Source organism: Myotis daubentonii, chromosome 12 (genome assembly GCF_963259705.1).
Source record: "Myotis daubentonii chromosome 12, mMyoDau2.1, whole genome shotgun sequence".
Taxonomy (NCBI): Eukaryota; Metazoa; Chordata; class Mammalia; order Chiroptera; family Vespertilionidae; genus Myotis; species Myotis daubentonii.
In genome coordinates this window covers 19345444-19367380 of record NC_081851.1, presented here as the reverse complement: position 1 = coordinate 19367380, position 21937 = coordinate 19345444, and the positions used below count along the sequence as shown (strand labels likewise).

Genomic DNA, 21937 nt, shown 5'->3' with positions numbered 1-21937 from the left:
GCTGGGGAAAGCCATAGGAGCCCGAGCCACAGGCTAACCCAGCCGTGGGCAAACTATGGCCCGCAGGCCGGATCTGGGCATTTGAAATGAATAAAACTAAAAAAAAAAAAAGACCGTACCCTTTTATGTAATGATGTTTACTTTGAATTTATATTAGTTCACACAAACACTCCATCCATGCTTTTGTTCTGGCCCTCCGGTCCAGTTTAAGAACCCATTGTGGCCCTCGAGTCAAAAAGTTTGCCCACCCCTGGGCTAACCCATTCTGTACTCATCACTGCTAAATATACCCTTTTGACAATGGTGACTTAATACAGCATCTTTAAAGGCTATTTTATGGCCACTGTTAACAGGCGCCTGAGACTCAGACTTTGGCCTGTAGAACAGGTAGCCTGATCTCTAGGCCTTTTGAGCAGAGAATAATTTTTATATTCTTAAGGGTTTAAAAAACAAAACAAAACAAAGAAGCATATGTGACAGACACAGTCTGTGGCACATCAAACCTCAACTAAGTACCATCGGGCCCTTTACAGAAAAAGGGCTGGGCCTGGTCTAGGAAAGCAGTAAGGCTCTGACTTTTAGAAACGCCACTTGGTCCTCTACTTTGCCACTGATTCTGGAGGTGCGACTGAAACCATTAACTGGGGCATTAAGTCTTGAAAGGACTGGCCAGCTGGTTTAACCGTACCAGCCTTGGCCCACCCGGAACAGCTGGAGCGCCCCTCAGCCAGGGCAGAGGGAAGGCACGGTCCTGCCCTGGCCCTCAAGCCCCAGGACTCTGGATTTTGTAGGTTCAGTAGTTGATACTGAGTCCTTTAGTCTTCCCCATGTGACCAAGGTCAAGCCCTGATACGAATGTCCCACTTGCTGTTAGACCATTTTATCATGACTAGGTTCACTGGGTGAGAGGCTCCGTGTAGAAATAATCTGTATTTACAATAACCTGAAACCTCCTAATAAATAGGAAAGGGCTGAAAGTGATATATATATTTTTTCTTACTGCACTCAAATCTTGAAGCCAGGGCACACAAAAGAAGAAAATACTTAATAAATCACTAGTTAAGTTGAAAACTTGGGCACAAAATTATTTCATGAAAGAGTAGTTTATACTTTTTACCTACAAATTCATCTTTTTTAACCTGCTGCACTTGGCCTTCTGCCCCAGCACCTTAATAATGCTATTTTGAAAAGGTGAGCAATGACCCCTTAACTGTCAATGCCAACGACTCTAGCACTCCTCAGTCCACAGGAACGCTCCTCCCGCCCTCTGTCCAGCCTCGTGCCCGCCCCTGGCACAGTGATTCTTCCGACGCTCCATCGGTGCTGCTGTCCCCTAGAGATCTGACCTTGACACTTTTCTTTTCCCTTTATTCCAGTAACCACCCTGGGGGCTTGCTTTAATTAATAAAATAACAAATAAAATAAAAAGGTATATGTCTCATTTACATTTAAAAGCAGAGTCCCCAAAAGCGCACCGTGACCAAGCTGTGGCACATCCTCAGGCAGACTAATGCTTGTCAAGTGTGCTCATTCTTTAGATCCATGAAGTGCTGTTTACTCTAAAAAGCTAACCACACTTTTTCTCATGCAAAGAAGAGGCCCATCTGGCCTAAAAGCCATCCTCCCAAGTTCTATTCCAGCTTTCTTCTCAATGTGCCAAGGACTGGATTTCTCATTCTAGCATCCTGTCTGAGAAAAATGGGAGATTTACAAATGTTCACCACTGCCAGACCCCACTTCATCAGCAAGGAAACAGGAAACTAGCTATGGAAGCGGACAATGATCTGTCAAATTCCTGTATCACAGACAGACTCTAGGTATAATTATTTTGTATGACGCTGCCCTAAGTTAATTTATTGTAATCACAAACCCCCTGTTCTTAACATATAAGCAGTTTCCACTTTCCACTATTATAAAGTATAATGTATGTAAGATTATTTCCTGATATAAAATTTCCAGATATGAGCTCACAGGTTCAAAGGATGTGTGCATTATATTGTTTTTATGGCTTTGTCCTGCTTCAGAAAACGTGCTGCTTTCCATAATCTATGAACATACACTCTTCTTTTTAACACAGCTACCACTATTATTTTCTTTATATAATCTATGAATCCTAGGCTATTGGTGCTTTTAGAAATATATACCAGTAATTTGCTTGCCTAAATTGGAGGGGGGCGGGGGGAAAGGAAGAGAGGATACTCATTTGACAGGTGAAATTCTGATCACCAACAATTATTTGGTTTTAAGTCCATTTACCACAGCAAATGAAAAGATTAAGCCTGCTAAAGACATGCCTATTCTAATCAGCTAGGACAATTTCTGACATGTGGTTGCCCAGTGCTTATGTGACAAGCTCTCTGGATCTTGTCTTCATGTCCTGATTCCAGGAGGTTAAGAAGAGGCCTGGTGCACCCCCGCCCAAACAGGTTGGCCATTTTCATCCATTCATATGGCTAGTTGGAAAAGCTAACCTGGGGTGCCTTCTGAAGCCCCAGCCTTTGATCTCCTATTCTCACCTGCCATTCCCTGATATGTAGCTTGTGATCATTGTGTCCTTGTGGAATCACCAATGTAATGCTTCATTAGGAAGTATCTTTTAGATCAGCTCTATGACCACTGTGAAAATTAAAAAAGTCTTTAATTTTAAAATTATGTACCACATGATCTCACTCATTCATGGACAATAGAGACCATTATAAACTTTTGAACAATAATAGATACAGAGGCAGAGCTGCCTCAAACAGATTGTCAAACTGCAGTGGGAAGGCCGGGGAGGGTTGGGGGGCAGGAGGTAGGGGGGTAAGAGATCAACTAAAGGACTTGTATGCATGCATATAAGCATAACCAATGGACATAAGACACTGGGGGATAGGGGAGGCTAGGGGACTGTCTAGGGCGGGGGGATAAAATGGATACATATGTAATACCCTTTGTAATACTTTAAGCAATAAAAAAAAATTATTAAAAAAAAAAATAAATAAAATTATGTTCTAGATCAGGGGTGGGAAACCTTTTTTCTGCCAATAGCCATTTAGATATTTATAACATAATTCATGGACCATACAAAATTATCAACTTAAACATTAGCCTGCTATATTTGGTCAAATATCTAATTAACTCACCCCTAATGCCTTGGCAGGGCCAGACCTTATTCGGCCTGCAGGTCAGACGTTCCCTACTCATTCTAGATGAATAAACCTGAAAGTGAGAACGGTCCTATCCTTCGGGTTAGAGACTATCTCAGACAAAGGCAGCGAGGGATTGAATTTTACTACTCAACTCTTTGCTTGTGATAAGAAAGATAACATCCATTTATTTTATTCATTCCCTCAATAGGGGAAAAACACATTAGGTAACTTGATCTAGTTTAAAAACTTTAACTATTAATATTACTATAACAATTACCCTAAACTACATAAGTTCTATTACTGAGATAACAAGAAAAAGATTTCTGTGGAAGAAACTAATATACTGAAGACATGTTATTGTTTTATAACTCCAAATGCAAGCACTTTTTTAAAAAAACTCCATCAAGAAAGGATAATCTCTTTAATAAATGGTGTTGGGAAAATTGGATATCCACTTGCAAAAGAATGAAATTGGACCCATATCTTACACCACTCACTAAAATTAAACCAAAATGGATTAAATATTTTTTTGGTTTATGTTCTGCTTGTTCACTTATTTTGGTTTTTTTAAAGATTCAATTATTGATAGATACGTATTTATTGCCATTTTATTCATATTTTTTATCTTTTTTCTTTTCTTTAAAGAAGACTCTTTAATATTTCTTGTAATACTGGTTTGGTGGCGATGAACTCCTTTAGCTTTTTCTTGTCTGGTGAAATCTTTATATGTCTTTCAATTCTAAATGATAGCTTTGCTGGGTAGAGCAACATTGGTATTAGGCCCTTGCTTTTCATCATTTTGAATATTTTTTGCCAATCTCTTCTGGCCTGCAAAGTTTCTGTTGAGAAATCAGCTGACAGTCTTATGGGAGCTTCCTTGTAGGTAACAAACTGCTTTTTCTCTTGTGCTTTTAAGATTGTCTCTTTGTCTTTAACCTTTAGCATTTTAATTATGATGTGTCTTGGTGTGGCCTTTTTTGGGTCCATCTTGTTTTGGACTCTGTGCACTTTCTGGATTTATATATCTATTTTCTTCACCAGGTTATGGAAATTTTCTGTCATTATTTTTTCAAATAGGTTTCAATTACTTGCTTTCTCCTCCTTCCGTCACCCCTATTATGTGAATGTTGGCACGTTTGAAGTGGTCCCAGGGGCTCTTTACACTATCCTCACTTTTTTGGGGGGATTATTTCTTTTAGCTGTTTTGATTGGGTATTTTTTACTTTCTTAAATTACAAATCGCTTTTTTGATTTTAGGCTTCATCTTCTCTACTGTTGATTCCCTGTAACTTATTTTTCATTTCAGTTAGTGTATCTTTCATTTTTGACTGGTTCTTTCTTATGGTTTTCATGTTTTTAATGTTATTGACATTCTCCCTAAGTACCTTGAGCATCCTTAAAACCATGGTTTTGAACTCTATTAACTTGACTTAGTTTTTTTTTTTTTTTTTTGTCCTTTCACTTAGGACTTGTTTCTTTGTCTCTTCATTTTGGCTACTTTCCTGAGTTTGTTTCTATATATTAGGTAGAACTACTATATCTCCCAGACTTCATATAGTAGCCTAATATAGTAAGCATCCTATAGAAGTGGTCGCCAACCTTTCAGACCTCATGGACCACCAGTGGTCTGTGGACCACCAGTTGGCAACCGCTGCTCCAAAGGTTTCCTTAAACCAGTGGTCACCAACCTTTCAGACATCATGGACCACCAGTGGTCCACAGACCACCGGTTGGTGACTGCTGTCCTATAGGGTCCAGTGGCACAGCCTCCACATTCTCCAGGGCTGGGTTCTCTGGGTATATCACCCTCCATGTGGGCTTTGTACACCCTCCTGTTGTAGTTGAGCCTTGATTGCTGTTGGCACCTCAAAAGGAGGAATTTACCCTCATGCTGATCAACTTCAAGGACTGGCTGGAACCATGGTGGAGGATTAGCTGTGCAGGGCCCACCCATGGCACAGGACTTACTTCAGCAGGGTTCTGGTGCCCTCTGAGTTTGCCTCATGAGTGTGTTACTTGTGGATGTGGTTGGGTGGGCCATAGACATGATCTGAAGCTGTCCACTGCCTGTATTGGCTCTGGGCCTCCTGGGAGGCGCAGTCCAAGGTCAAGTGCTGCCTGTATTCTGTCCAGGGTCTCCAGGAATGATCTATAAAGCATTGTGCAGATGGTACTGCTACTAGAAGTACCCAGGAGAGGCCACCAGGTTACTGCTAATGCCAGGCCTGGGGCCACTTAGTGAGAGTTATGGGGCACAACAACCCCAGATGCTGCTTGTTTGAGAGATTTTAGGAAAGTCTGAAGCATAAGCCAAGACAGGTCATTTGTATGGAAAAGCTACTGGAAACAGCTTGGATGGGCCTGCAAGTTGGTGGAGTGGGGTCTCAGGGAATCAACAGGGTGGGTTGAACAATGTTAGCTAGGTTAATGAAGACTCAGATATGGCACCTGCCTGCTGTCTCTGTGGTGGGGAGGGACCAGAAAAGGAACAACGGCTTATGCCAGTACTTCTCTCTGGGAGAAAGCTGCCCCTCCAGCTCTCACTCTGATGCAGGACAATTCAGTTCCTCCCTCTGTAGCTTTGGTGCTTTTTGACCTGCTGCTCCAGTGCTGGAGCTTAGACAGAGTGAGTCTGAGTAAGTCCGTGCATGGGCCCTTTAAGAGGAACTGTTTGGGACTCCAGCAGTCCTGTGTCTCACAATCCCTGCTGGGTTTTAAAGCCAGAAGTTATAGGGACTTCTCTTTCTGGCTCTGGAACCCTGGGCTGGGACCCCTCACTCCTCAGGGGACCTCCACTGCCGAGATATCCCTCCCGATTTTTATCTACCACATGTGGGTGTGGGACTAACTCATTCACTGTCTCTGCCCCTGCTAGCAGTCTTTATGTGGCTTCTTTTCTGTATTGTTGGTTGTAGGACTTCCATTTCAGCTATATTTCAGGCAGTTCTGAGTGATGGTTGTTCTATAGTTTAGTTGTAATTCTGATATCCCAAATGCATGTACTTCTAAGAGGACTCCACATCACTGCGATAAGAAATTCTCTGTAAGAAAACTCCTGGACTGTGGGGATGTCAGGTTTCTTAGGGCTATGAGTTCCCTATTCCCTATGTAAACCAAAAGCAAACCTCCTTGGTACATTAGTGAGGGAGGTACTTAAATAGGCTAGGAGTAATGTGCATTGGAATGGCTGCCATAGGAAAGGAAGATGCAAAAGAGTTCAGGATATAAACGATCAATGTAAGTACAGCTAGGCCATTTATTGCTTTTTACATTTGATTTTGGAAGTTACCTATTAGCCTACCTGTGTATGTATGTGTGACATGCAGACTTCTAAGATGGCTCCCAGGGACCCCACTTCCTGGTATATGTGTTCTTATGGAATTCTCTCTCCTGAACTGTGGGCTGGACCACACTGCTAATGACCAGAGTACTGCAGAAGCGATGGGATGTCACTTCCAAGAGTAGGTCACAAGATACAGACTTCCGTCCTGCCAACTTATTTTCTCTCTTTCCTTCTTGCTTGCGCGCTCTGGGGAAGCCAACTGTTTTGAGCTGCTCTAAGGAGAGGACCCATGGCAGGCTGCTCGCCACATCCATTAAGGAACTGCGATCCTCAGTCCAACTGGCTGTGAAGAAATGAATCCTGCCATCAACCACCTGAGTGAGCTCAGAAGCAGATCCACCTTCAGCTGAATCTTATGATAACTTCAGTCCTGGCCAACACTTTGACTGCGGCTCTGTGAGAGCTGGAGAACCCAGGTGAGCTGCACCCCGATGACTGACCCATAGGAACTATGAGAGAATCCTCTGTTACCATGCAAAAGATAACTAACAGAGTACGCAGAACTCCAAAGGAGGGGTCAGCAACCTTTTTCTGAAAGGGTTATACAGTAAATAGTTTCAGGTTTGTGGAGCCTATGGCTTCTGTTGCAGCTACTCAACTCTGTTGTTGCAGCACAAAAGAAGCCAAAGACAATATATAAATGAATGGGTATGGCTATGTGCCAATAAAACTTATTTTACAACCCTGACTTGTTTGGCTCAGTGGATAGAGCATCGGCCTGTGGACTGAAGGGTCACAGGTTCGATTCCGATCAAGGGCATGTACCTTGGTTGCAGGCACATCCCCGGTGGGGGGGTGTGCAGGAGGCAGCTGATTGATGTTTCTCTCTCATCGATGTGTCTAACTCTTTATCCCTCTCCCTTCCTCTCTGTAAAAAAAAAAAAAAAAAAAAAAATCAATAAAAATATTAACACAAAACAAAAACAAACTTATTTTACAAAATAGGTAGTGATTTGGCTCACCAGCTGTAGTTTGCCAAACCCTGCTCTAAAGAGCAGGCTGTACAGAAATACTATTTTTGAGTTAAAATGATCTCCATTTTAGCATTGTCTTAAAAGTTATTTTAATAATTGAAAACAAACTCAATCTATCGGATGTGAGGGCGATCTGGCTGCGACATCTGTCACCCCATTGATCGCCAGGGTTGATTCGGCTGATCTGGCTGGCTAGGCGGGTGTCCCCCTCCTCCCTCACCGATCCATGTGTGTCCCTCCCGAAGCTGCGCGCTCGGTCGAAGAGGACGACCTTCCCCCCCGAGGAGAGGACCGGTCTTCGGTCAAGGGTATACGAGTAGCTGCGCTCCCCTGCTAGAACCTCCAAACAACCTCTCAAACTCAATCTATCATAATAACACAGGCAGCTAAAAGGAAAACAGTAGATGTCTAATAAATTTCTCAATTTGGCCAGTAATCTAAGAAACACAAGTATCTTTTATGACAAATGGCTACCTCTATTTGCATTTTGACAAGGAATTGCTGATGTCCAATGTTGGAGAAATATCTGAGCACCTACTGAATTAGTTGTGAGTCACAACTCTGACCACAATAGCTCCTGAAACATGCACTGGCTTCCCCCTCACGTGGTGTGCTGTTCCCACAGTGAGAACAGTGCTTACCTTTGCTTTTTGACAGTGGTGATGGTGGCTGCTCTGTAAACACGTCTAAGGCTGGGGAGTCATGGTGGTCGAAGTCTTTGTCCATGGCTTCTATGAGACTGGTGATGTCTGAGTCCTCTGAGCTGTGCCTTGTGCTGCTGGCATGTTCTGGGTGGGAAGGATGCATGAGTGGGGTGGGTGACAGCCTTCCAGACTGTGGCTCCTGGTGCTGAGGCACTGGTGGTGGTGGAGGGGGAGAGTGCTGCTCCAGCGTGCCATGGACATGGTGCTGGCTGCTGTGCTGGCTCTGTTTTGCTCCTTTGGACTTTCTGCCTGCTGCGTGACCCTGGGCCACTGTGTTCGAGTCAAGGACCAGGGTGCCTGCTTTGCTAGCAGACTGTGCAGAAGTCCTGCTAGAGGTACTGGTGCTGTTTTTGGCTCTGACATTGTTCATGTCAGCTGAGTTTCTATTGCTGTGACTGCTGTGTGGATGGACTGACGGACCACACTGCTTATGACTTCCTGCACCAGGTCTTGATGACGAGCCCCCTGGGCCACAGAACCCCCGACTATGACTGGGGTCACAGCTGAGTGTGTTCAAGCTGAAAAAAGGATGAACTGCAGTTAGTAAATAGCAACCTACAAATTCTTAGATTAAAAATAATATTTATTTAATCAGTAAAGCCATCACAGTATAAATACTCTAAAAACAACAAGAAATAAGGATACTCGTCCTAGCTGGTTTGGCTCAGTGGATAAAGCGCTGACCTGCGGACTGAAGGGCCCCAGGGTCAATTCCAGTCAAGGGCATGTACCTCGGTTGCAGGCTTGATCCACGTATGGTACTGGAAGCAACCAATCGATGTGTCTCTCTCTGTCTCTCCCCTCCCTTCTACTCTGTCTAAAAATCAATGGGAGAAAAAAAGAATAGGAATACTTTTCACAACTCTATATGGTCTGTTCTATCAAAAATTTAGAAATCAAGTCAGGGTCTAAGAATATTTTAACCTTCACCAATATAATGAAAACATGATTACTTGCTATGAGTTCTTAGTAACTGAGAGCTACATGCAGCATATTATTAAGTAATTAGAATTAAGATCCCCTCCACCCTGGGTAAAAATAAAAAGAAAAGGCATTTTTCATTTAATTACATCAGCCAAATCTATACATTCTAGAGAATTTATTTCCAGCCTGTGAACATACTTTCCTTCAGATGAAATACCAATGATTCTCCTGAGATCAAATGGTCTTCCCACATCAAAGGGTGGGTTTGAGGCCTCAAAGGACAGCCGTCTTCGAAATGGCTCCCAAATTCCTTGAGCTTCTAAATAGGCCGTTCCAATGACCAAAAGAAACAGGGCACTGCGGGGACAGAGAGGGAGAATTGGGTTCATGTGTTAGTGCAAGAGTAACCCAATTTGACATGAAAGGCAGAGTTTCTTGGCAAAGTACAATCCTATGTAATAAAAGGCTAATATGCAAATTGTCCCCTTGGGAGTTCGACAGCTTGCTATGATGTTGCCTGACCACTAGGCGGCGTCACGGAACAAAGGAAGGCCCCAGACAGCAACTGGCAGCCAGGGGAAGAAAGGCCCTGCCCAGCAGCCAAAAGGCCCCAATCAGCCCTGATAGCCGGCCAGGCATAGGGACCCTACCTGTGCATGAATTTCGTGCACCGGGCCTCTAGTATCATATAAAAGACAAAGATGCCTATGAAAGTTTTTAATGGGCCAGTCAAAAAACAAAGCACTATGGATAAAAGTTTGTGTACCAAATTTTTATAGAATGCCAATTTACACAAGGCTTATAAGGGGGAAGTAATTATTTGTATCAGAACAGTCACTAAAGGATACTTTCCTTTTACCAAAAGCAGGTTTTATATTTTCTTTTAGTTTTAACTCTAGGTCAACTCTATTCCCTTAAAGGATATGTGGGTTAGACTATATCTGATTCTTAAAACACATAAAGAAATATACTGGGGGGGAAAAAGAATGCTAAGGATTTAAAAACAATTTCTAATCAGTTTTCTGTTGCTTATGAGACTCCAGAAGAATACACTGTAGGGTAAATCACATATGCCCAAGTCACATAACTGATAAATTAGGAGTGTTTTTTTCTTTAAGAAATTAACATGCACTTAATTTATATAGTGAATTGCAAAATCAGACAGACTGTTGTTTATGGTATATGCCACCAAAAAATGCTCAGTTTTGACTGCTTCTACTAGACGTGGAGCAGATATATAAGCTGGACTGTGTTAGCAGGTACGTAAGCTGGACCTGTCTGTTCATGGAGGACCCCTGACACTCAGAACACGACTGGCACACGGTGGGCACTCGAACAATGCCCAGTGATGCTGAATACCAACCTGGAAAGAAGACAAGTACCTCATTATTCCTGAGATGATGATATACAGAGCCAGCTCCCAGTTGGGTCTGGGTAGGGCTTCTGCACAGGTTGCTAACATATGGTATGGAAGGGATGCATTCAATATAAACACAAATTCAGAGCCACTGGCTGTTATAAACTTCAGTTCACGAATAACCCTAGATGCTGTGAAATCAGGAGTAAACCTAAAACAGAAAAATGGCAGTTAAGATCAAATTTTACAAATATATTGCAAGCAGTTTAAATATACTACCAGTCCCATACGCCTTTGAAATATAACACAGAATTTCAGTGTAACACTTTTATTCACCTTCCTTATTTTAAGATGGCGAAAGTTTCCCATGAGTTTAATAACAATGACAACTATATTCTGTGGATAAGGAGAAATAACATAAAAACAGTAACAACCTGCTCCTGGAATTATTAATTCAGAAAGTAGTTTCTGAGCTTCCTTCCCTTCCCTTCTTCTTTCTCTAAATCCACAGTTTCCCCAGGATACATTCCCAATGATGCTTTTAAAAAATGCTGTCCAAGCCCCAGTGATCTTTTCTTTGTCTCCTGCAGTCCGGCTTTCTGCCCAATTATTGTATTTTTATTTTTGTTAACTGTATGTTCCCCAACCAGACGACGTGCACCTGAGGAAAGGTGTGCTATTCCTCAAAGGACCTGTCGGTGCCAAGCACTGTGCCTTACTCAGAGTGATGAATGCAGTTCCCTGTTAAGACAATGTCCACTCAAGATCATGACATTGTCATTCAATTAAGGGGACAGGTTATATTTTATTACATAAACTTTACAACGTGACAACTTATCAATTAGTTAAAATACGCTGCAACCATCACCAACACAGGAATTGAAACTGTCTTGACAAAAATCCCACATGTTCGTACATGGTACAACATGGAAAACGGCATGTATGACGTGTCTGCTTTGTTGCTGAGGCCACCAACACCTTCTGCTTTAACACAAGCCGGAAAATAATTTTGAAACTGGTTTCTAAGACTATCTCATCCACTCTGGGGTTAGAAGTTTCACAATTTTGAAACCAAGCTATCAAAAAATAACTTAAACAAAGATTAAGTGAAAAACAAAACAAAAAACACCAAGTAAATACATTTGTGGATAAAGACCCTTTTTTGTAAGTATGAAAACATATTTGCACCAAGTGTGAATAACTCTAGTATAAAAAGTTAATGAGAAGCTACTGACTCATTATACCTTATCAGAAAATACTTACAATATAATTATGTCTTTAGAGGCATTGGCGCTTAGTGCAAACTCTTGACAATTAACGACTTTAAAGCCATATCCCTCACATGGGTACCCACTGACTTCAATGGTTTCTATGTTAATTTGAAGTTGTCCTGTATTCTCTACTTTGAATGTTCTTTTCAATGTGAAATTCGGTTCTCTCAGCTTCAAACCTAAGGGGAGAAATACGGGGAGTGAGTGTAACTCTTGCGGCCACGTGCTCCAGGCCCAAACGTCTGGTGCCCAGGAAGCACCTCCTCGTGCCGGAGCCCAGCTTTGCCAGGCTCCGCAGGAAGTTCTCCACTCACAGGCCCTTTCAGATGCCAAAGTTTGATCTGCTTATCTTTTACATCAGAGTACGTCATCCAAGGCATGAAATGAATATTGGTACTTTAAATCTTTTAAGATCCAAATCAAACAACCCTGAAAGCAAGTCAGGATGTTTTCTTAAAAATCTGAAGTATTCATCACTAATATGCACATGTGCACCGACAGAAATACTCTTCTTGTTTTTGGAATTATTTACTGTTGAAAGCAAATGCTGAAATTTGTGCCCGGGACCTGTTAGCAATACTCACTATCTGTACAATCTTTTAATAATGCTTCTGTGATTTTAAAGCGTAAAGAACTCCCTGGACCAGGAAGCTTGCCTGCCACCCTCAAGTTCTCAGTTGTTCCTTGTCCTTGGACCATCAGAGCATCCATCACGGTCAGGTTATTTCTATGCAAGAACAAGAATTACAGATTTTTCATCACTTCTTGGCCGTTTGGCTAAGATCAAGTAAAGAACTACAGATTTTTCTCCTATTATATTCGCACAATATTTTGATCCATAATTTTTACTATTATTTTATAAACCACCATGTGGAAATTAATACAGTAAATTTAAGAGTGAGACATTTATACTTTAAGAATTAAAAAATATTTCCACAAAGAAAAGCAAGGGTTTTTAATTTTTAAAAGCCATACATGCACAGTAAGCACAATTCAGGTCTTTAGCTATGAACACAATCACAAAGTAACTTTCATCAGCTGTTGTGTGTCTTGGACAAAGCCAGAAAACATATCCATATATAAATATGCAAACTCATATGGACACAAATCAAGTAACAACTTCTACAGAAGTGCTAAAAATCACAGCGCACTCACATCCCAGGCCGTACCTGATTATGATCAGTGAGGAAACAGTTCTGTTGTGAATGGGAGTAAACTTTACTTTCACAGACCTCTTCTCTCCAGGTTTTAAAATGAGGTTCAAGATGAAATGTCGAGAGAGGCCCTCTGTGAACCCAGCTGAACTCTGCAGTGGATGAGCCTTGGGTAACAAATGGCAGTCATTAATCAAGTCTCTGGAAAAATGTTTTTTCCTTTACCCCATCTACAGCCCAGTATCAGTATTACCAGCTTCTTGAATTGATTAAATATGTAAACATTATCTGTCACAATTTAAACACTGGTTAGCTGATAAGCAGAGCTGGGCAGCCAGTGCATTCAGCCCCCCAAATGGGCTTTGTTCCCCAGGACACTGACAGGGACAGGTGTCCAAAGTCTTCATGTTTGTACTAGGCATGTTTTTATATAGAGATCTTTTAATTTTGAAATATAACACACATGCAGAAAACTACACAAACCTAAAATAAATAACTCAGTGTTTTAAAAGCAAGCAAGCAGCTGTGTAACCAACACCAGCACTGCAGGTCCCGCTGCCGCCGTCCCCGCCTGCCACCCCTGCTGTCCTGCTCCTCCCTCTTAAGGGTGTCAGCTGAAGGGTCTTAAGGCTGCATCCTATATTTTATTTGTGAAAATATTTCCAATTCATGGTAATCTCTGACTTTTATTCTGAAAGCTAATATAAGCACATAATTACTGTTTCATAAACACTTGATGATTTAAGTTTAAAGAATAGCTTAGGTTAATAATCAAAATATGACTTCTTGACAGCCAGTTACAGATTATTAAAAAAATCATAGTTCACATTTCAGAATATTCTGCTCTGACGTTTAAGCAACATTAAGTTTAAGCTTTCTGTAGGAAGGGTCTGTGAGCTTCATGGCTCTGCTACTGTGTGAAAGGAAAGTGAGTTTTGTAGGATTTTTCTACTCTACTTGGCAGTTAGGTTTAATACATACAGATCCACCTACTTGCATTGGCAGGATTCCTCAAACATAACTTAGAGTCAATGACTTAATGCAGCACACTACTTTTTAACTCTTGCATCTGAAGGCTAATTTTTTCCCGTGTCTAACATTCTTTTCCATTAATGTCTACTTAGACAACAGAATATTCTGAGTGCCCTGAATGGTTGGTAAACTGCCGGGAGCCGGTCCATCCTTGCTGTTTCAAGGGACCTGGCATATATGGCATACGGTTCTTAATATGTTTGCTCACCTTCTTGGCGCTGTGTTTTAACCAAGGTCACCTCTCCGAGAAAGGTTGAATCACCAGGTAGGGATTTTCCCCTGAAGTTAGGGAGGGAATAAAACCCCTCAACTAAGTGCCAGGCGGGTAATTAATCACTTTAACTACGAACAATCATGCTTAAGCTGCATAATCTTTACTCCCTGGAATGGAGATAAGAAACGCCCTAACCTTTGTAATAGAGATTGATAGGATTGAATCAACTGGTATAAATACAGATGTAACAAGACAGCAAGACACAGGGCTTGGAAGACAGGACCAAGAGAGACAGAGCCTAGGCACAGAACCTACACAGAACGTTCTCTAGAGACAGAAGAACTTCGCTGGAGATAGCATGCCGGAGGATCCTGGACAGGGACTGGCCTCGGAGCCTGGAGGCAGAGCCTGGCGAGAGAGCATGGCAGGGGATCCTGGACTGAACCTGACTGCGGAGATTGGCAGGAGAGCCTGACTAGAACCTGGTGACTGAACCTGACTGGAGAACCTGGACAGAACCTCTCTGGAGTTCCTAAGCAGAACCTCTCTGGAGATCCAGACCAGAACTTGGCTGGAGATCCTGGCTGGAGATCCTGGCTAGGCTGCTGATCAACTGAACGCTGTCTCCGTGTCATTCCTTCTTCGCCGACTCCGTCCACACCTTTGGGGACTCCTGGACCCGCTGGGGCTGGACCCCGGCAGTAAACAAACAGGTTCCTTTTAAATAAACTCTTCTGGGTAATTGATGGACACATTTTATATTATACACTAGAGGCCCGATGCACAAAATTTGTGCAAGGGGTGAACAGCGGTTCTCAACCTGTGGGTAGCAACCCCTTTGGGGGTCGAACAACCCTTTCACAGGGGTCACCCAAGACCATCGGAAAACACATATTGAATATATAATTACATATTGTTTTTGTAATTAATCACTATGCTTTAATTATGTTCAATTTGTAACAATGAAAATACATCCTGCATATCAGATATTTACATTACGATTCATAACAGTAGCAAAATTACAGTTATGAAGTAGCAATGAAAATAATTTTATGGTTGGGGGTCACCACAACATGAGGAACTGTATTAAAGGGTCGCGGCATTAGGAAAGTTGAGAACCACTGGTCCAGAAGGTTGTCCAGACAGTCGTTCTACTGTTAGGTCTAATTAGTATATTAGCTTTTTATTATATAGGATATATTCCCAACAAACATTAGCTAATATAAACTTTGAGGACTTGGGAAAACCTGAGGATGTTGTGATGCCTCAGAGACAGCGTTAAGGGCCTCCAACATTCTCTATCATTATGTAGTACAGTGGGGCCTTGACTTACGAGTGTCCCGACTAAGGAGTTTTTTGAGATACCAGCTGTCTCTCGGCGGATTTTTTGCATTGAGTTGACAGAGTAATTTGAGTTAACGAGCTCCTTAACGAGCTCCGTCTCGGAACGAATTAAACTCGTAAGTCAAGGCCCCACTGTAGTGGTTTTCACAGAGTGACAACACTGACCCTTGGGATGCTCAGAGATCTTCCAGGGTATCCAGTGTCTGAACTGTTTCCCTAATACTGGCAGAACTAGCAGACTTTTTCAGTGATTTGACATCTGTACTGATAAGTCAGCAAAAGCAATGGTGGGTAAACCTGCTGACCCTTTTGCACAAGGCAAGGCAGTAGTATCAAACTCTCTGAGAAGCCAGTCTTCTTCCCTGTGTGTACTTGTAGTTAAGAGAAGCAAGTTCTTGCCTTCACCGGTATGGCTCAGTGGATAGAGCATCAGCCTGAGGACTGAATGGCCCCAGGTTCGATTCTGGTCAAGGGCACGTGCCCAGGTTGCGGGCTTGATCCCTGGTGGGGGGCATGCAGGAGGCAGCCAATCAATGATTCTCTCTCATTATTGATGTTTCTATCTCTTTCTCCCTCTCTCTTCCTCTCTGAAATCAATAAAAACATATTATAAAAGAAAAAAGAGAGAGAAGCAAGTTCTGGATTCAGCAATAATAAATATCAATCTTATTAAATCTCAACACTGGACACATGTCTTTGTAATATTCTGGGGGATAAAACGAGAAGTTTGTATAAAGTACAATTGCTGCATGAGGCTCTCCATTGTCTTGAAAAGCTAGTGTTTAAGATGTAAACTGAACTCACTGCTTTTCTCATGGAACACCATTTAATTTTGAGAAAATGACTTGACAAGCAAACTATGGTTATTCAGATGGGGTGTTTGGTAGACATTTTCACGAAAATGCAGTGCCTTTGTCCCTTCAGGGAAAACAACTGAAGTATTTATTGCCAACGATAAAATTTCAGGATATGAGCAGATTTTGGAAACAAGGTATCATACATCAAAAAGAGATCAAAAAGTAAAGTTAGCATGGGTGCTAAGGGAAGAGTTAGGGAGAATCAGGACAGCTTCAAAAGTGAAGGCTTCCCAGCCAGCAGGGCGCCATGAACAGGATGTTTAGGGATGGATGTGGTATGTGGTAGGGCAGAATGAAAGGCATGGAGGCCTTGAGACTTCGCAGTTTGCAGAAGGCTTTAGTTCCAAGTGCTGATCTCCTGACTGATATATACCCTGTACAGTAAGGTCTTACAACAGGAGTGATTAGTAGCTGCGTATCCTGACCTGTATGACAGAGAATATTTTGTTCCTGGAACAAATCAGTTTATGTAAAAATTTATTAATTCAAGATTGATTGAAAACTATGCATACTATTGTGCTAATGTATAGATACAGCCAGCCATGGGTCTGGCACTCATAGAGCTTAGAATTTTATTAGTAATTATCCAAAATAAACATTTAAATGACCACGCACAATATTTTGAGGTTTAATAAAGCATATTTTGTATCAGCATATACCTCACTGTCCTGATGCATAAGCCTGTATTGTGAACAGGGAGCCACTGTTAAGGACAGAATATAAAGAAACAACGGTTTCCTAGAGGCAAAGGTGTCAGACAAGGGTGCATTTCATTGCTCTATTTGTTTAATCTGCATGCAGAACATATCACATGAAAAATTGGACTATACTCAGAGGAAGGAGTGAAAATCAGTGGAAGAAATGATAAGATATGTATATAATACCAACTTACTGGCAGAAAGTAGTAACGATTTGAAACAACTTTTGATGAAAGTGAAAGAAGAAAGTGCCAACAGGACTACATTTGTACATCAAGAAGACAAGAATGATAACTACAGAAGAAATATACAACTTTAATGTAGACAATGAAATTGTTAAAAGATTTTGCTGGTTCAGTCATCAACTAAGATAGAGACTGCATCCAAGAAATCAAGAGAAGGCTGAGACTCAGAGGGCAGCAATGGAAGTATTAGATCACCAGGAGCAAAGATGCGCCATTAGAGCCCTCATATTCCCAATAACTATGTACCGATGTGAAAGTTGGACAGTGAAGAAGGCTCATAAAAAACAACAACATGGAGCTTAGCCAATGTGGCTCAGTGATGGAATGTTGACCTATGAACCAGGAGGTCATGGTTCAATTCCTGGTCAGGGCACATGCCCACGTTGTGGGCTCGATCCCCAGTGGGGGCGTGCAAGAGGCAGCTGATTGATGTTTCTCTCCCATCAATGTTTCTATCTCTATATCCCTCTCTCTTCTTCTCTCTCTAAACATCAATAAAAACATTAAAAAAAACCCCAAACAAACCATGGGTTCATCTGAAATATGGTGTTGGAGAGCACTATGGATATTGTGACAGGAAGACGAACAAGTGGGCTCTAAAGCAAATTAAGCCTGAAACATCACTGGAGACAAAAATGACAACTGAAGCTGTCCTACTTTGGGCACATCATGAGAAGACAGGGTTCTTTGCAAAAGGCAATTGTGCTGGGAAAAGAGGCAGCAGGAAAAGCGGAAGACCAAGCATGGGATAGACCGACTCCATAAAAGAAGCGTAGGCTGAGTCTACAGAAGCTGAGCAGGGCACTGAGCACAGGACCTGACGGACGTCACTCACCCACGGGGTCAGCAGTAGTTGGTGCAGAGAACACACACACACTTCATCAATAGAGTCTCTGAATTTCTAGTAGCTGTTATTATAAATAATCATGGCCTTAATGTTCAATGACCACAAACAGGAATCTTCTACCCAGTGTGCTTCACGTTGATCTAAATCCTACCTATTCTGCCTGTGTTTTTACCTCTAGAACCATTACTGACTATCCTGACTTCTTAGGTAACTTGTCCTTCAGCCAAATTGAATAGGTAATAGTTTTCCTTCACATGAACACTGATCACGTTACAGAAATATTTCTGTGAAATAGTATAAAGTTTCAATACTTACACTGTTTCTGAAGACTTGGAATTCTAGTGTTCTTAAATCTATCTTTGCCACCTTACTCAAGTTAAACCTAAAATAAAAATGTATACATATTTCTGTGTAAGCAGCATCATAATTAAATGGATGATAGAGTAATTATCAAGTCTGTGCTTTATTTGCAAATTATCTTTTGGAAGATTTGAGATCACTATTTTATCAGATTAATAGCCTTTAAAAATTAAGAGCCACAACTTACAGTCAATGTTTTGCTCACTTTTAAAAGTAAAATATTTCAAAGGTTCCATTTGCTTTCTTTATAATTTTGTAGGAAGACCTTCTACATTGCTTTTTCTTATCTTAAACTGAAATGAGCTCCCATACACAAACAAGGTTGAAGCTCAATTTCCGGTCAGTGCACATACCTAGGTTGCAGGTCTGATCCCCATTTGGGGCGTGTACAGGAGGCAACCAATTGATGTTAGAGTCTCTCTCATATCAGTGTTTCTCTCTCTTTCCCCTCCTCTAAAATCAATAACTTTTTAATAATGAATTAATTAAATCCTCGGATGAGGATTAAAAAAAAAAAAGTTGTATACTTAAAAAAATAAACACAAAAAACTGGAAATTTTTCCATTTGCTTAACATAGTACCAATCTCTCTTCCCAGAATCTCCTCTCAACTTTAATTACAGACCCACAATTTCTTTAAGCCCAATCTATTACTGGATGAGCTGGTAAAGTGAGTATTCAATGCTGAGTATTCAATCAAACATTTTGATTACCTGAAGAAGTGCTTACCTTGATATTAACTTATCTACAAAGACTGAAGGATTGGAATATAAAGCCAGAGGAATAAATTGAATGTAAACAGGAACATCTGCAGGATTTTCTAAAGTAATCTCTTCTTCCTTAAATAAAGTAACCAAACAGTAAATGAAAAATCCATAGTTAAAAGAGTCGATATTTTATAAACCTACTATGTACTTCCAAAACCCGACGTTGCTTTGAATACTTACTGAAGAGCAGTTGGTATTAGTGAGTGGGAATGTCAGGAGCCGGGGTGAGCTAAGTACGGAAGGCCAGGAGAGCTCGGCAGTGATTTTTGATAGTATATTTTTTTGAAGGTCTGTATTTACTTCAAATAAAGCACTCAATCTAGAAAAAACAATGTTATAAGCCACTGGATCAAAATGAAGTATGAGTTCTCTAAAAGAAATTCTATCAGGCTTGTGTGCTTGAGGAATTTTATTCTGGCTCTGGATAAACACGGCTTTATTTGCTCTAACATCTCACTATGCTTTAATAGAGATGTATAAAGTTGTTTCTATTTTGGCACAAAGAGCTGCCAAAATATGTCCTACTGATCACCTGTACTGTTTTTTCACTGAGTATGTAAAGAAAAAGACAGGCAGATAACATGATGTACGGGGATCCCAAAGGGTCTTGCCTGCCTAGCGGGAAGATCTGAACACTAAGAGCAGGGTGCCAAAAACATGTTTAGTAGAACTAGTGAGAAGGCAGTACACCACTTGGCATATAGTTTCCCTCCCTTGAGATAAAAATCAAAATCCTACATGCGATGAAGACATCAGTTGCAAGGTAATCCATAGGAGGGCTTTGTGCAGATATATGTAATGTTATCAGCAACATTCGGGACTCATTTGAATATTTCCCTACACATGAATGTTTGTAAATAAGCTGTTTAGAGCTCAGAACACATTTCCTAAGCAAACAATAGTATAAATGGGGCTAAGGTCCCTGAAGCCCAAACACTGAAGCCCATTTTAACCCTGAACACCACCAAATTATGGCATTGCAATGTTGGTAAGGGCATAGGTTTTATAAGACGAGTAACAGAGTTCTAGCTAGTTTGGCTCAGTGGCTAGAGTGTCGGCCTGTGGTCTGAAGGATCCCAGATTAGATTCTGGTCAAGGGCATGCTGCTAGGGTTGCAGGCTCGATCCCCAGTATGGGGCATGCAGGAGGCAGCCGATCAATGATTTTCATCATTGATGTTTCTCTCTCTCTCTATCTCTCTCCCTCCTTTCCTCTCTGAAATCAATAAAAAAAGTATTCAAAAAAAAAAAAAAAAAGATGAGTAACAGAAATTCTCTGTAACGTACACACTAACAAGGTACCACAGAGGCAGGAGCAGGAAGCATGCCCTGCTACTATGCACCTGGGTCCTGGAGGCACAGGGAGACAGGGAGCCCAGGTCTTTAGTAGTGGAATGCTGGGCACACAAAGAGGAAGGCAAGGGGTGTCAGTAGGTGGGAGGCAATGAGGTTCGTTGTCAGCTGAGCCTAGGGCAGCACTCTAAGTTACTAATTCATAACTGAATGTTAATTTGGAGACTGCCTGTATATTACAATGTCCACTACGGAAATTTAGGAGACCAATAAGTGTTTCAATCAGTGTTCTTTTAGTGAGTTCATTGTCTCTCTGTACTTATTTTAACCATATGAAAGTAAAAATTTAACTTTTTGCTTTAAGAAAACTTTTTACAGCAGATAGTTCAGATAATCAGAAGCCTCAGATTTAACTGTTAGTGGTTTGAAAATGTTATAGTACAATAAATTGCAATATCTTGATACATTTCAAATTAGCCAAATGAGAATAACAGTTTTCATCAATTGTCATATTATCATCATTCTAGTCAAATTCTCTTCTGAAGTAACTGAAAAGATCACATTTCTATACGGTCTGTTTTTGAATACAGGTGCAGTAGATTTGTAATTAGCATGTTTTCTACCTGCCGGAGACATGCTGAGCCCACTGGAACTGGGCCTTGTGTACCCCTAACAGCCCAGCATTTCGAAAAGGTGGTCTTTCCACTATGACCACATACACACTCGGTCTCCTACTATGGGATTAAACCGAGAACATGTTTTCCTTGCCTTTAATGGAGGTCAGTAGTAGACAAAAACTTTCTTATGCAAATGGATGTGTCTGAAGTGAACACTGTTGTCATCCTACATAAAGACAACTTCAAATAGTTTCTTTGAAGTATCTAGAATGATGGAGTAAAGAGAAAAATGGTAGTGTGTATATTTCTGAGCAACATACAATTAAAATGGCAATTCAAGATGCCTCATTAATAATTTTCTGAAGATTAGAATATTTTCTCAGCTATAGTAAAGTAAAATAAGCTAATATAAAAATAATATTTAGGAAGTAACATCAACTGAGATGCTTTGAACTTGTACAGGTAGTCAAAATACTTAAAGCAAAACCACTCACTTATGACCTGAGTTTTCCTTTATTCCCATCCATCCTTTGAATAGGCTTTGATGCAAATCCCAGTCCGCATCCCATGTATCTTCCTGCATGGCTATCCCAGGCTGCACTTTGGGTTCAGCTAAAACAGGGAATGTAAGTTATTATTATTAATTTTTAATTAATTTTAGAGAGAAAGGAGGGGGGAGAGAGAAACACTGATTTGTTGTTCCACTTATTTGTGCATTCATTGGTTGATTCTTATATGTGCTCTGACCGGGGATTGAACCTGCAACCTTGGTGTATCAGGATGCTCTAATCAACTGATCTACTACTAGCC

At 41.1% G+C, this 21937-nt stretch overlaps 1 protein-coding gene across 2 annotated transcripts in view; it reads right to left on the bottom strand.

Moving 5' to 3' along the window:
- The window catches only part of TMEM131 (transmembrane protein 131), a 194646-nt gene that overhangs the window by 25319 nt on the left and 147390 nt on the right, over positions 1 to 21937 (bottom strand). For both annotated transcript variants that reach the window (XM_059659035.1, XM_059659036.1), the window contains 10 exons: positions 21622 to 21739; positions 19399 to 19537; positions 19181 to 19290; positions 18408 to 18474; positions 12871 to 13022; positions 12286 to 12428; positions 11694 to 11880; positions 10456 to 10641; positions 9272 to 9430; positions 8087 to 8667 (listed from right to left, as the gene is read on the bottom strand). In XM_059659035.1, the coding sequence (XP_059515018.1) occupies positions 8087 to 8667; positions 9272 to 9430; positions 10456 to 10641; positions 11694 to 11880; positions 12286 to 12428; positions 12871 to 13022; positions 18408 to 18474; positions 19181 to 19290; positions 19399 to 19537; positions 21622 to 21739 (1842 nt within the window). The remainder of the gene's footprint in view (positions 1 to 8086; positions 8668 to 9271; positions 9431 to 10455; positions 10642 to 11693; positions 11881 to 12285; positions 12429 to 12870; positions 13023 to 18407; positions 18475 to 19180; positions 19291 to 19398; positions 19538 to 21621; positions 21740 to 21937) is intronic.